This window comes from Radiomyces spectabilis (genome assembly GCF_025331425.1).
Source record: "Radiomyces spectabilis strain NRRL 2753 chromosome Unknown BYT42scaffold_2, whole genome shotgun sequence".
In the NCBI taxonomy this organism is placed as follows: Eukaryota; Fungi; Mucoromycota; class Mucoromycetes; order Mucorales; family Radiomycetaceae; genus Radiomyces; species Radiomyces spectabilis.
In genome coordinates this window covers 1031096-1045780 of record NW_026251927.1, presented here as the reverse complement: position 1 = coordinate 1045780, position 14685 = coordinate 1031096, and the positions used below count along the sequence as shown (strand labels likewise).

General features: G+C 43.1%; 5 protein-coding genes across 5 annotated transcripts; 4 read left to right on the top strand and 1 right to left on the bottom strand.

The window, feature by feature from the left end:
• The first annotated feature begins 75 nt into the window (after window positions 1-75).
• Window positions 76-1146, top strand: BYT42DRAFT_555833 (uncharacterized protein). Its single transcript, XM_051566718.1, has 5 exons — window positions 76-190; window positions 244-313; window positions 376-396; window positions 459-577; window positions 776-1146. The coding sequence occupies exons 1-5, from the start codon at window positions 131-133 to the stop codon at window positions 1079-1081; spliced, it is 576 nt and encodes a 191-aa protein (XP_051427099.1). The 5' UTR covers window positions 76-130; the 3' UTR covers window positions 1082-1146.
• On the top strand, window positions 1139-3528 carry BYT42DRAFT_555829 (uncharacterized protein). The gene is made up of 2 exons (XM_051566717.1): window positions 1139-1956; window positions 2365-3528. The coding sequence occupies exons 1-2, from the start codon at window positions 1421-1423 to the stop codon at window positions 3338-3340; spliced, it is 1512 nt and encodes a 503-aa protein (XP_051427098.1). The 5' UTR covers window positions 1139-1420; the 3' UTR covers window positions 3341-3528.
• A 1539-nt stretch (window positions 3529-5067) lies between these two features.
• BYT42DRAFT_555825 (Ccc1 family) lies at window positions 5068-6349 on the top strand. The gene is made up of 4 exons (XM_051566716.1): window positions 5068-5261; window positions 5340-5423; window positions 5484-5764; window positions 5874-6349. Exons 1-4 carry the CDS (start codon window positions 5141-5143, stop codon window positions 6141-6143), a joined length of 756 nt encoding a protein of 251 aa, XP_051427097.1. The 5' UTR covers window positions 5068-5140; the 3' UTR covers window positions 6144-6349.
• A 764-nt stretch (window positions 6350-7113) lies between these two features.
• On the top strand, window positions 7114-8393 carry BYT42DRAFT_610409 (uncharacterized protein; the record flags this gene model as incomplete). The annotated part of the gene is made up of 4 exons (XM_051571391.1): window positions 7114-7311; window positions 7393-7553; window positions 7614-7721; window positions 7787-8393. The coding sequence occupies 4 exons, from the start codon at window positions 7114-7116 to the stop codon at window positions 8391-8393; spliced, it is 1074 nt and encodes a 357-aa protein (XP_051427096.1).
• A 2861-nt stretch (window positions 8394-11254) lies between these two features.
• On the bottom strand, window positions 11255-14287 carry BYT42DRAFT_610408 (uncharacterized protein; the record flags this gene model as incomplete). Its single annotated transcript, XM_051571390.1, has 8 exons — window positions 11255-11945; window positions 12005-12110; window positions 12175-12393; window positions 12460-12483; window positions 12553-12648; window positions 12702-12893; window positions 12971-13031; window positions 13094-14287. 8 exons carry the CDS (start codon window positions 14285-14287, stop codon window positions 11255-11257), a joined length of 2583 nt encoding a protein of 860 aa, XP_051427095.1.
• Between the last annotated feature and the right edge of the window lie 398 nt (window positions 14288-14685).

Sequence of the window (14685 nt, the reverse complement as noted above, 5' to 3'; positions counted from 1 at the left end):
GCACAGTCACTGTTCCAAGCCACGCACAAATCGACAGCCGGCCCATGTTCGGTTCCCTGGCCCGAACTTCAGTCTCCTTTGACTTGTCATTTTTTTTTCACTTCTCAGATTCGTCTGTTCGACATCGATCATGTTGCGTTCCGCCGCTGTGAAAGCAGTCCGTCAATGTACCTCAGTTCATATTCTCAAGGTACGTTACGTCCAAAATTGCAACAGAACGTGAAAACTCAATTTTCAGTACAGCGAAGCGCGCACAAGAAAGCTTCCATCCAAGTCAAATTGAATGAATTTGTTGAAGGCGTAGGCATTAAAGGTACGTGACTAAAGGACAACATAGAGTCTGCATGATGGGCGATTAATCGTGCATATAAACAGATGAGGTTGTTACGGTTCGACGTAAGTTACTTTAAAGTACAGAAAGTACACTTTTGACTCGGCCCGCTTACTTCCGCTGTTAGCTGGTTTGATGAGAAACGTATTGTATCCTTCCGGAAAAGCAACGTATATTGAGAAGAATCTCGGATCGCGGAATCGTCAATTAGCAGATCAACAGGAGTTGGAAGCAGAGGAGCAGGAGGTAAGGACGAATTGACGAAAAAAAGAGGCACAGAAAAAAAAACAAAAGAAAGGGAAGCATGGATCTGCTTTCCCTCGTGGCAAAATAGAACCCCCTTCTTCTCTTTTTCTTTTTCTGTACGAGATGGGTCTGTGTGTTTGATTGACACTGATATATATCACGATTATATGTCTTCTTTTTTTTTTTTTTTTTTTTTAGCTTCATTTATCTATGAAGGCAGAGAAGCGTCGCGAGCGTACCAATGAATTGCTGAATGTTCTTGAAGATGTTAAAGTGGTAGAATTTGAGCGGGCTCTCGTACCGAACAGCAGCAATACTTTTGGATCGGTGACGGCGGACGACTTGGTAAACAAGTTAAAAGAAGAGTTTGCACTGGATGTGGATAAGCAGACTATCGAATTCCAGTCCGAGGGTGGTCGTATCAAGTCAGTTGGAGAGCATTTGGTTACTATCCAGCTGGGACAACAGTCGGCCACGATTAAAGTGATTGTAAAAGCAGCATAACCGTAAAAACACTGTAAAAAGAAGTGTGTGTTTGAATCCAAAAATAGACATTGCCGGTTTTTTTTTTTTTTTTTTTTTTGAACATCTGTCTTTTTTTGTTACTTTTTCTTCATCCCGCATCCCTTTCTCCTCCATAACTCCTCCATCTGCCGTATTTTTTTTATATCTTTATATCACTGTTGCAATACAGGAAGAAACCACCTTGGGTTGTCTTTTTCACTTTTCTTCTTTCTTTTGCTCGTTACTTCTTTTTTTTTTTGGTTTTATCTTCTATCTGTTTTCGCCTCTGGGTCCTCGTCCCTCGTTCTTTCTTCTGTTTCATACATACCATTACTCGCCATGGGTCAAGGTGCCAGCAAAGCACAAGGATCAATCACCTTTGCTCATTTAGCAGCTTCCGCTAAAATGGATGGTGTTCTTCCATCCTGGGATGACGAAGATCCCATTCTCGCTAGACCTTATTTGTACGGATTGGCGGACAAATCTCACATGAGCTTTCCACCACCCCTTTGTGATATCTCGATACCCAGTTCGTCTTCCTCCATGTCGACGTTAGCTTCCTCTTCCTCTCGATTATCAATTCACACAGCCGCTCCAGATCGCATGGGACGCACAGACTCTGGATATGGCGAGAATGAAAATCGTCTCCTCAACGATCTTGCTTACGTAGATAAAACATATTACAACAATCGTCGTCCAGCAACGCATTCACGGGAGCCAAAGCATCCTGCCTTATCCACCATCACCATTACTTTTACCGACGTTGCAGTAGCGTCTATCGACAAAACGATGCAGGAGGTGAATTTGTCAAGTCGTTCTTTGGGCAGTCTGAGTCCCAATATCGGACTCTTGACGATGATACGTAAATTGGTTCTGTAAGTAATTACGCAGCTGCGGACCAAGGAAAAGAAAGACTTTGGGGGATGGGGGGAGTTGTGAATGCGTATTGAAGAAAAAAAAAGGACACTTGGAGTGGATTTCCAAACACAGGAGTATAACTGCATCCCCACCATCATGCAAGGGGGTTGGGTGGATCAATGTCAATGATAAAAAAGGGGGAAAATCCGGGAAGACGATTCTTGCCAAAAAGAAAAAAAAACGAAATACTATTGTGTTTGAAGCTTAAAAATATGTAGTAAGAAGGACAAAAAAAAATAGGAGACGAGTGGCAAAAAGGAAGGAGGTTTTACTGGACGTGAAAGCATGACAAAAAAAAAGGGGGGCGCCCAAGACACAAAAGATGCTTTCATTTCAATGTCACTAATCATCGCAATTTCGTCTAGTTCGGACAATCAGTTGACAAAGCTTCCGGAAACCATTGGCTATTTGCAAAATCTTGAAAGTCTATCCATCGACAATAACCAGTTGAAAAAATTACCGGACTCTATCGGTCATCTTTCGCGACTCACGGAATTGGACGTATCCAATAACTGTTTAACGTCATTACCATCAACAAGCTTCTATCTCAAGAAATTGCAGACGCTTAATTTATCGAATAATCAGTTGACCAATTTACCCATCGATGTGATCGGCATGTCGAATCTCGCCACTCTCGATGTATCGTACAATCCGCTCACCATTCTACCCGCAGAGATTATTCAATTGGCTTATCTGCGACGACTGATCCTCTTTGAATGCCCACTTGAGACCACGCCCGAGTATTCGCTGACACATGATCCCCCTAGCTTATTTGAAATCTGCGCTCGCCAAGTTATACGGGACCAGGTTCCTACGCACAATCTCCCGGATTATTTGCTCAATTATCTCGGAACAGCCAAAACTTGCACCTCGTGCCAGGGACCTTATTTTGAATCTCATGTTGTACGTAGTCGCTTGGTGGAAAGGGGTGATTTGATGGTACCGCTGGAATATCGGCTTTGTTCCGCTCACTGGACGGATGATCAAGATCGCACCTTGTCCATGTTTTCCAGTCGACCTCCCACCAGTTGTGTCCATCGAGTATTCCCCTCAAGGAGAAACTTGCCGCCAATACCCCACCATGGATCTCAGAAAATGACCATGTTAGCGCGTCGACCGCGTTACGCCTCCTCATCATCCCATCCTACTCTATCTGCTGGCATGGATAGCGCTATACAGAATGACGAAGATGATCTGGTCAATTCGCCACAGAAACTCTTGTCCGGGTGGAGGTCTGCGCAACGCATGCGGGTGATGAACCGGAATCATTCGGGATTCCTCAGCCTCACGACGAAATTAAAGAGACCTGCCAATTTGTACAGCAATCACTCAAAACGATGATCCTTTCTTGTCTTCACATGTTTATCTGTAGTATATCCCCTCAATTATAAAGAAGACAAAAAGCAAAAGAACAACGCATATACAATAAACTCAAAACGGATACCTGCTTGTAGAATAAAGATCTGGAAAGCAAATTATCAGGCTTTGGGTGGGGGAGGTGGAGACAAGTCATGTGCGATCAAACAAGGAGTGAAAAAAAAAGAGATTTACAGGAGATGGTCGTCGGTTTTGTCTCCGAAATGGATTGTATACCAATCATTTTGTTTTCGAATGGAATCTAGGTTATCACATACGGTTATCATGGTAAACAACAACATCTGAATACAACGTGCACAGCATGCATTGGAGACGATACAAGCAAATACATATTGAATTTGCTTTATAGATGACTCCAGGATACAGTATTTGTTTACAGTTTTAGCATGGCGCATGTCCGCCAACTATGTTTCATGAAAAAAAAGAAGGGTTCGCTTAGCCTGAGTGCGGATCACAAACAACAACAAAAAAAAAGTAAGAGTGCGGCGTTCCGGTATTGGTGGCGTAAGAAGGGGGGCGATTTCCACCAGAAGATCCGAAATGGACAGAATGCACATGCTGTCATGGAAGAAGAAAAAAAATACAATGTGGCGCCATGAGTATACGGCTTATTCTTCCATGTAACATATCAAACGTTCTGGTTAAAACATGACCGCGTGATGTCACTGCATGCCTAAGGTAGGAGGAGTTAAAAACAAGATTGCTTAAAGCAGATCAAAGGAAAACTATGATATTACCTCAGAGGAAAGCTTATTGCCTTTCTTGTCATTCATCTGTAACACCACATCCCTTAAAAAAGAAGAGTAACCTGCAAATCATCCTGATTATCGTCATTGAATAACAAACCCCTTGTTGTCCAATTTTTATCTCCAAAACGCCTTGATACTGCATCCATGTGTCGCTCCCCACAGTTACGTGGCTCTCACATGATTTTTTTATGGCAAAAGTGACCATCGTGGATCAGTGAGATGTAAATTGAGCTGCTATTATAGTGCTTACCCAAAACAGCTAATCTAGGATTTTCTTCTGCCAAAGAAATGGACTCTATACAATTCTTTAAGCTTCTCCTTCAATCCAATTTTTCCTATTGACAAACGCGGATAACCTTCTTCGGTTGTTGAGCGTAAGATGGTGTCAATCCAATACTATACCCACATTATCAGGCTACTTTAGGAGAAATAAACCATAGAATAGCATTTCTATAAAAAAACTAAAACTGGATTAAAATAGTCGCTATCAAATGATACATTCTCAAGCATAACCATGCAAAAAAGCTGAATGCAACAGACGTATCTGCATAAAGCACTCAACTCCTGCTGACCGTCAATATAAAAATTGGTAGGAAAGGATCGTTGCATTTAGGATGCTACTGCAGGGTGAACCCAAAAAATATCTCCAGTCTGCTAAATGGAACCATGTTAGATTGGTAACTCCGTGAATGGTTTTTTATCATATTCTTATACAGGTCTAGAATATCATTTATCACATATAACAGAAGCTGACATTTATTGTACCCATTGCACTTATTCTCGGTATGTATCATATACACATGTATGTTTTTAGACGACAAGCCATTCGCGGAGACGAGCGGAGCGAGTTGCCACTTGCAAAAAATAAAGCGTTTTTTCAGCGCCAGCTCACTGCGCTCGGCCCCGGCGCTTGAAATCACTCTGACACAATTTTGGTGCTTTATTTTTTTGATTTTTTTTTTTTTTCGGTCAGCGTTTCTCTTATTCTTTGCTTTAGCGATCTGCTGTCATAGAAATGATTTCTATTCTTAATCGACTTCGACGCCGTAATTCGCACGAATATGCTCCGTATCAACATTTAGAACGTCATTTCGAGTCGGCTGAAATTGTGCGTGATACGATTATTGGTCTATCTGGTAATATATCATGACTAACGTTATTTGACCTTTATGCGTTGTCGGCAACTTATGGAATATTCGTGTCTCTTTGTATAGATGGTTTGACAGTACCATTTGCGTTGGCTGCGGGTCTCTCATCTCTGGGCAACTCAAAAATTGTGATTTATGGTGGCGCTGCAGGTAATCATATTGAGTGGACGCGCAGCTAAACAAGGACAATATCTCATAGTTCGAACATAGAGTTGGTGAGTGGTGCTATCTCCATGGGTCTTGGCGGATATCTGGCCGCGTTGTCCGAAATCGACCATTACAAAACGGAACGTCAGAGAGAAGAACGAGAAGTGGAAGAATGTCCTCAAGATGAGGAAGACGAGATTGTTGAGATTTTGGAACCTTACGGCCTAGATCGTGAGACAATTCAACCCATCATTGACAAGCTCAAAGCCAATCCCGAGAAGTTTGTGGATTTCATGATGAAGTTCGAACTGAATTTGGAGATGCCCGATCCACGACGAAGCTGGGTAAAGATCACATCTTATTATTTTGTTTTTTTTTTCTCGTTCTTTGTGTAACATGATCACGGTTTCTTTTTTGGTTCAACTTGTTCTCACCTTTCTTTCATTGGTTTAGATTTCCGCTTTGACTATTGGTTTATCATATTTCGTGGGCGGATTGATTCCCCTATTGCCGTATATTTTCATTGATGATGCTACCTTGGCGTTATACGTATCTGTTGCAGTCACTTCCCTCACCTTGTTGATCTTTGGATATGTCAAGAGTAGATTAGTCAATCCCAAGGGCGCATTATGGGGCGCCATCCAAACCCTGTTGATTGGTGCTTTAGCAGCGGGTGCAAGTTACGGCATTGTCTATCTCCTTCCAAGCGAACATGGACTGTGAACCTAAAGTTTAACCTTTTTCTTACTTCCACTCTCTTGTAATTTTCATGTTCGGTATTCCCACCTGTATTTTTTGTTTTTTGTTTTGGACACGTCCCTGCTCTAAACATGTTTATTGTAAATGATCCATAAATAGAACGAAGTCCTTCGCCGAGAAGATTCACTCTCATCCTTTAAAGGCTAAATACAAAAACATCCTTGAAATAATTTGTGATACGAGTCATTTTGATTTCTGCGCTGCGCAAACAACGAGGAAACTGTATCAAACTACATGGTCCTTTTAATCTTGGATTATGTGACATTGCTACATCAAGTACTCTCGAGTCTGAAATTCCTTGCCATTTGTTATACAGTATAACGAATTGCCACCTATTAAGAGTCCCGTAGAATTTTGTATGGCCTTTAGAATGCGAAAACCGCTGCTTTCAATGTGACGACCGCTGATTGTGCCTGGGTAGAGTCAATGGCATAGTGCTGTGTTGCTGTGCGATAGAAACGACAAGCTTCAAAGACGCTATCGTCTGGTGAGCAATAACTTTGGAAGCTGTTCGCTGCTTAAAGTACTGTGCAGTACATCAGTATATGTTAATAAGTTTTGCGGCTGATAAATGGTCCTTTTCTGATTGGGAAAAATTGATGATAGGGGTATTCTTGCATCCAGCATAACGAAAGGGGAGCGGCAGACAGCCTTCTGAAGCATCGCTCCACCAGGTTGTTGGCTTGTAATATACAAGTTCTTCGGTTAACGAAAATAATGCGTAATTTTAGAATCAAATGATAACACATAAGACGCTGATATACTGCCACTTGTTTCAAACCCGATATTGGAATTGTCGTGAGAAGTATTTGAGGATTTAATTGTCCTTCACTCGAACTAACAGGTTGTGCTCAAGTCAGTTTTCCATACTTTGCTAGATATATAATAAAGTCTCCTCTGAAAGAGGATTACCCAGAAACTTTTATCACAAACTATGGAGAGCCAGTCGAAATCCTTCCGTTATATCCTTCTTACCGATGTCGAAACATATTTGGGCCACAATCTGGCCCTTTACCTACTAACGACAGTCAACGATCGTCCTGGCAAATTGAAGAAGCACTGGAAAGTCCGCGTTTTATGCCGCAACAGAGATAAAGTAGCCGATTTGGAGCAGCTTGGAGCGGATGTACAGGTACTGGACAATGGGAATGATCCATTTTGATTGTTTTGAGCCTTGCATGTCTAACGTTTTTGTTTCTGCGTTTTCTCCTAGATCGTCAATTATGACAATCTTCAGTTATTGTGCAACTGTATGAAAGATGTCAAATGCATGATCCTTGTTCCTAGTATGAGCCGCAACCGCTTGGCTGAGGGACAGCTCCTTATTGATGCAGCTGCTGCTATGAACGTCAAATCCACTGTCATGATGTCTATGTACGTACACAATAATTTCAATGTCAATTTCGCATACTGATCACTTATATCATTTTATAGTTGCGGTGAATCACTTTCTTCTGGCCAGAATAATCCTATTGGGGAATATCGCGCTCTGGAAGATCATCTTCGCACAAAATACTCCTTTGGTCGTTGGTGCATTTTGAGGTACGAGAACATAGCCAAACTGTTCTTAAAACGGTCATGTCATACCCTTTTTTTTCGACTGCTAGAGCGGCCTTCTTTCACCAATACTTCTACTATTGGTCACGCATGATCGAAGAACGCGGAGAGCTCGGTATGCCTTTGCCAGCCGAGGACAGCATGCTTACCGTTGGCATTATGGATGTATGCAATGCAGTCGGTAATCTGATCCTGGGCTCCAAGAAGCAAATCCTTGAAGACAATAGGGAAGACGAAGAAGAAGACTATGGACTCTCAGCGGCCGTGTCCACCCGCATGTTTAGTTTGACAGGTCCTCACAACTATTCTGGCAATGCGCTTGTTCATCGCTTGAACCAAATCTTTGAAGGTGACGGCGAAATCAAATACACCGAAACTTCAACGGACGATATGCGCAAATACCTCGAATCGATGACCATGCAAACCACTGATATTACGCGCCTTGAGAGTAATGTGCCTGGCTTCTTACCTGATCCTCAGCAATTCTTGAATATGGAGGAAATTGATCTCATGATGAATTTCTTTGATGTTATCAAATCGTGGCACAGAGGTAGACTGACATCTGATGTTGCTCACTTGACAGGACGAGACCCGATGGATTTGCTCGATTTCTTTGAAGAACATAAGCAGCAATTCCGTCGTCCCGGAAATAATTAAATGCAACGGTTGTAACTTGTACCTCTGATCAATAAATGTGTTATCCATTGCGTCTCTTAAGCTGTATGTTTATAATTTGTAGTTTTTATGTGTTTTTTATCATCAGTGAGCAAGGGACGGTGATTTTGATTTCAATCAACGACGGCGGAATTCTTGTCCATTTATGCCCTCGATCTCTTTCTGGCAAATGGAAGTTGCGCAAGCTCAACTTGAGAGAAGATGACTAAAATTTCATAGTGTCACTGAAGCTTTCTCGTTATAACACATCGCTACAATTCGAAACGTGTCTCAAGGCCTATTTCTCATCAAATTACGGGTCTTAAATCTTGTCCCTTATTTCAAGCATCAACGAACACTATGTTGTCCTGTCCGGATTCAACTGGTGGCAAGAAGAAAGGTAATCCCAACGGTGAGACACGCACCCTGTTGCAGTGGAAGCTGGGCACGAAGCAAACCCTTCCTCCCGGTATGCTCAATGAATTCAACTGCGCCAATAAGAGATCTAATTGACTTGCCTTTGTTTTACGGTCACCACTCGATTTAGAGGGATATCCGATTGAAGATTCACCTTTTTGGACTTTTGATAATTGTAGGCGGTAAAGCATTTGCTCGAATTTATCACTCTCTGGAGCAGGAGTAAGCTAATCATTCAAAAAGGTGGCCCGGTGTAAAAAAGATACGAGGTCGGAGAAAGTTAATCCCTCTCATCATAGCTAATCTGCCGCTTGTTGCATGACAAGAGAAACGGTCTCTTGGTTTCCGGTATCCCAATCTTCGCCTTCACAAGAAAAAAGGTTTTACATTCAATTTGTCGTGTTGGTTCCTCCCAAGTACGAAATGGTGATCGCGAGAGTCCACATTCACAAAAGGTGCAACCTGACCATCGCGCATTTGGCCTCACAACCCTGAGAAGCACCATCACCGCCATGTTCGAAAGCTTGGCGGACTGTCTTCCTTCCTCAACAATAACTCCCTCTCCTCTACTTCCCTCTCTTTTATGGTTTAGCAAAACACAGCTATAGCAGTTCTGTTGATGTTTCCGCCAACTACTTCCTCATTACTCGTCGCATTTGCTGGTCGATGATTCTGCTTTTGACGCCAAGAACAGTCTCCCTCAATTTGGAACGAACAAACAATAACCCACTTCGGCGTTAACTGGGTGGATGTGGAATACCAGCTTAATGAGTGAGCTACGGCAGGCAAAACGCATGAATAAAGAGGACGGTTTTGGACGTCTTTATTGAATAGAGAAATCATGTGCAAATACAACAAAGAGGTCTATCCTGTTGCATATCCTCTAAGCAAAGTGTTTTTCATTCATGTTTCCTTTTTATATGAAGTGGCGTGTGATCGTCCACAGGACGTTAAGCCCACTTTTTATTTTATTATTCAACCCACAAAGGGCTGAGAAAAAGAATAATAAAGGCAAAAAGCCTTTTTTATTTTTCATTTACCTTTGTTGCGATTAAAAAGCAAACCCACCGACATACCTTCCACAATGACCGCGCTGATGACTAGTCAGGCGCCCAAAGGGAAGAGCCGACGGGAACGAAAACAATCTTCTTCAGAGGATGGCCAATCCTATCATTAGAGGATGGTTTTCGGATTTTTCGCCATACCCCGAATGCTTTACCAAAAACCGGAGCGTTCATCATTACCAGTAACCACCAGCCTAGCAGCCCCTGATTCCGAACTGGCGCACAAAAGAAAAAAAGAGATACGAAGAAACGCCCTCTTTTTATATCTTTTGCGGACCTTCGATTTGTGACCCTGTTTATGACCGCGAATGCACCTCATTGGCTCGATTCTCGCAACAAAACTGGCGAAATTCAGCGCCTCACACTTCTTTCGCGTAAGCGATGCAAAGAGGAACTGCGCCGTGTCAATCATGCTACCAGCAGCATCCAACGTATACTACAGTCACTCTATAACGTGCACTATAGCCTATGATTGGACGCTGGTGCGACATGCTTCAGACTTTACGCACTTTTTTTGATCTTGTTGTATGTTAGAAAGTTTCCCCATTTGCCCTGCCCCTGTGTATCAGTTTAGTTTTTGAAACCGCATATTCAATACTGCTGTGACAATAAACGCTCACGTATTACTCCATGAAACCAGGGTTTCAGGTCTCAGTGCGCCATGTTGCAATGGCGACAGATCACAGAGACTGCAATGACCAAAGCCGAAGCGAACGCAGTGAGCATGTCTGCAAAAGGAATATTCTTGGCGGGCTACGTCAAAAATGTTCTTGTAGATATTTAAGCAATTGAAAGGCGCATCAGCAGGGTAACAGAACCTGTAGCCCGGTTTCTCCATTTACGATGTGCCATATCCTCGCATAAACCTGATTTGACCGTCCAGGATCACTGTTATCTCCTCTTGAAAAATGGAGTCCTCCTTCTCCGCTTCTCTGCACAGTGACGAGTTAGGACTATTTTGTGTTCGATAAAAAGATGCTCTCGTTTGTGGGTTTGATTCGAATGAATCTTGGCAAAGCATAAAGGTACTATTTGATTTTGGCATCACCTTTTTGTGCTTTCATGGGATGATCCCAAAACCGAGCGGTGTCCAGTCGCCACTCGATTTAGTGGTGACTGTACTAGCTTTTGCTGTTGAGGAGATCTAATTCATCTGGCATCCTCCCCAAAGAACTGGATCGCGCTTTATTCGGTGCTCGATGAAAGTGGGTCCATGGGATTCAGTTATTCTTCGCCATATTTCCACCTTTAACGTGTATACATACAAGCTCAAGACACATATTCTTCGCCATATTTCCACCTTTAACGTGTATACATACAAGCTCAAGACACATGTATAAAGACATATTTGCTTTTACATCTTTTCTCTTTATTCGGTTTAATTTAGTCATCGGCAAAAAAAGGATCGAGATCGGTGTCTGGTATGGGTATATCGGATTCAGATGCCTCCGTTTTCTCTATATTCTGTGGTTCTGTATCTTTGCTTGCTTCAGATACTTTCGATTTTGGACCAAGATGATCGGTTACATCGAACATGACGTCCGACTTCTCATCAACAGGAAGGGATGGCTTTTGGGGGCTGACTTTCGGCGAGGAAGGCGGTGATTCTTGAGTGATGGTCGATCCACCAAAATGTCTTGGGGTTGCCGTGTTAATAGTTGGCTTCGTTTCGTTGGGACTGTCCGCAGCAGCGCCACGTTGAAATACGCCCATCATCGAATTCACCCCCCATTTGGCGGTGTCTTCCATGTTTGGTCTCATAAACGACATCAACCCGCGCTTCTTTGTTGGCGAAGTCGCTTTTCCTCCTTGATCCGCCAATGAAAAATCGGATTTGCTTGCTACCAAAGGACGTGCCTGACGTCGTTTTTCACTTTCGGCATGAGACTTCAAGGTATTCTCCGAGAAAATTTCCTTTTGGTGTTTGATTAAATCGAGCGCCAATCTAACCGGTACGCGGCTCGTCAAAGTCGTTAAAGATTCCGTTCGTGCTCGAAGTATCACAGATCCTAAAGATTGGCTAATTTGCTCAATCATAATGTTCTTGCCATCGTTGCCGTACTTTTCTATATGGCTGTCAAGTTGAATAATTAGATATGACGCATTTCAGATGATGTGTGTAATCTATCTTACCCGGCAATCTTTTGTAGTAACAAATGCAGCGTTGCAAAATGAGCCGCGGGCAGAGATGCAATAAGGTTGCTCAGAGAGAGCAATCGCAAGCTGTCATCTTGTTCATCTGGCGATATATTCCATGATTAATCGCATGCACAAATAAAATGTTTGAATTATAATATACTTACTACTGTTACTGTAAAGAGCTTGTGCTGCATCGTAAAACTCAAATGTCATTAAGCATTCCGGTAACTCCAAGAAAAAAAGACGCAATATCGCGACCAGAAGAACTGGTTCATACTGCTGCAATAGATCAACCGTAATGCGTCCGCTGGGTAGGTTCAGATCAACGTGAGCTGCATGAACTCGATCGAGAGCGAAAGGTGTCGACCAAAGACGACGCTTATCTGTGCGTTTTTATGTTCGTTATACCGATGTGCTGTACAATAATTTTTTACATGTCATCTTTTTACCTTCCTCAGATAACCCCTCCGAACCTACTCATAGTCATACTTTCATCAGTATATGCAAATTCCCATACATTGAATATCTCATCTGCCGCTTACCTTTATCGATTGTTTCCAATAGAGAGCGTACAAAGATGGGGACATTATTCTCGCCTTGCTTTGCCAGCTCCTCCAAAGGAACTCCAAAGGTTTGATCTAATGATATGCGTCAGTGGCTCGAAAACGCGAGGATTCCGCGTATGACGTACCGTGAGCAATGCCATGGTAATAATTTTCGTAGAGTAGCGCCTTTGGCGAAAAGCCAGCGACGCAATACTGCTGGACGATATATTGTATCTCTTGATCAGGTTTCAGCGACTCTTGAAAAACGAGCATTTGATCCACAATGGTCTTGTGGCTCGGTAATGCTTTCGATAAACAGGAGGAGAAATCGGCAAAAACTGCATACGACCATGTTAATAGAGATTCTCCAAAAAGTAAAATGGTCTATTGCTCTCTTCTTTTGCGAATTACTTACCGGATTTTAAAGTAGTAACTCTTTGCAACTCCACTTGCTCCATCTCGGCAAAATGGGCAAACTAACGAGCGACGCAATGTTTTTAATAGCCGAGTCGCTGTCATTATATGCCGTGAGTCTTACCAGAGCTTCTTCCACAAACATACGCATTTGGTCCGCTCGCTTGATAGCACTACGGTACATTTCATCAGCACGTTCAGCGTCGCTTCGTGCCTTCTTGTGTGGTTCAACTGCACCATTGGCGGGGTATGTGCCGGTTGTCGTTGTCATGGTGCCAAATTTCTCCAAAAGACCCCCGAAAGCCGATGCTCCCACATTCGATTCCGACGCACTAAATGCTTCTTCGTCGTTGTTGTTGATACGCCACTGATAAACTGAATTTGCCGCCGGAAGAAATTTATTGCCTCTTTGTCCAATCAGACGGAGCACCGCATACGATTGGATCAGTTGTTGACCTACAATGTCGGCCATGGCAGGCGAATCTTTGCACTGTTGCATGTTCTGCTGTAACCAGGATGCGATATCCTCGCCTGTCGATGTATTTTGATAACGACCTAAAATCGGAACGCGGTGATCTTTGATAGGAATCTCTTCGCGCATCTTGCGTATCAAGGCGTCAAATTCGGTTTGTGACATGGATTGATTTCCCAACTGGATTTTCGCATCGGATTCAGCGGAAGGCGTAAGGTTGGCAGTGGTTGATTCCATTTCTGACGCAGAGGTGGAAGTAGGTCGTTGATTCGCACCGTCTGGCGCGTTGTCGGTAGAAGAACGGGCGGTTTGCTCTTCGGTTGCTTGTCTCACGAGTGCCTGCTCCTCAGCTGTATCGGCTTCACGGCATCGTCGATGATATGTTGTACGTGCTCGTTCCGCTTCTTTTACTAGAGTATCAAACTGTTTCAACGTAGCATCCACGGCTTGTTTGCTGCTCTGAATATTCTTCTTATAATCCTCGTGAAACTTCTGCAAAGGCTTCAAGACCGTGTTGAGCATGGCGGACGCCGACTGTTTATGCTGCTGACCCAACTCGGTGCTTGCCGTTTTCATATTCTTAAAGCAGCTTTTCAGTCCGGCACCTTCGTCGCGTTCAAAACCGGAAGATTTCCCCGCTTGTTTGCCTTGGTCGCATAACTTGCTGCCGTACATATCCTCGATGGCTATACGTTCTTTGAAAAATGCAATGATTTCCTCATTTTCCACCTTGCTCTGATTGAGTTTCTGATGCAACACTTGCAGACCCGATTGGAAATTGGGATGATTGGCATCGTTTTGCTTCTGCGACCAAAAAGCTGTCTCAAAATGGAGGGCAGGAGTCATTCTCGTAAGATATGCGCTCTCTGGTATGCACCAAAAAATTGAAACACCAATGCCCACCCACGCTGGCTGAATGGCCAAAATTTACAAACGCAGAAGGGGCAGAAAAAAAATTTGTGTCACCTGCATAACGCCCGCTTTGGCCTTGAGGATTTCCATTTAAGCCTTTTCTACATTGGTGATTAGGTGCTACACAGTTTGAATCGAACGTCTCTGTCTGCGTCTAGATTTTGCTACTCCCCTCTTAAAGAGCGCCTCGAATCAGCACATTTGTTGTTTGACGCCGTATTCCAATCTACCAAGTTGTTGATACACCACACGGTTGAAGAGTAGGTTGGGCTTGGCAGTCGGGGGTTGCATGCTGAGAGGTAACAGACAACATCAGAGCAACTACTGTGAAG

What these genes read in the sequence shown, in the direction of transcription:
- BYT42DRAFT_555833 (XM_051566718.1), top strand. Translation starts at nt 131, where the DNA reads ATGTTGCGTTCCGCCGCTGTGAAAGCAGTCCGTCAATGTACCTCAGTT. An exon ending in CCTCAGTTCATATTCTCAAG is followed by an intron (nt 191 to 243) that starts GTACGTTACGTC and finishes TTTTCAGTACAG; the next exon opens with CGAAGCGCGCACAAGAAAGC. An exon ending in TGAGGTTGTTACGGTTCGAC is followed by an intron (nt 397 to 458) that starts GTAAGTTACTTT and finishes TTCCGCTGTTAG; the next exon opens with CTGGTTTGATGAGAAACGTA.
- BYT42DRAFT_555829 (XM_051566717.1), top strand. Translation starts at nt 1,421, where the DNA reads ATGGGTCAAGGTGCCAGCAAAGCACAAGGATCAATCACCTTTGCTCAT. An exon ending in ATGATACGTAAATTGGTTCT is followed by an intron (nt 1,957 to 2,364) that starts GTAAGTAATTAC and finishes AATTTCGTCTAG; the next exon opens with TTCGGACAATCAGTTGACAA.
- BYT42DRAFT_555825 (XM_051566716.1), top strand. Translation starts at nt 5,141, where the DNA reads ATGATTTCTATTCTTAATCGACTTCGACGCCGTAATTCGCACGAATAT. An exon ending in TACGATTATTGGTCTATCTG is followed by an intron (nt 5,262 to 5,339) that starts GTAATATATCAT and finishes CTCTTTGTATAG; the next exon opens with ATGGTTTGACAGTACCATTT. An exon ending in GATTTATGGTGGCGCTGCAG is followed by an intron (nt 5,424 to 5,483) that starts GTAATCATATTG and finishes GTTCGAACATAG; the next exon opens with AGTTGGTGAGTGGTGCTATC.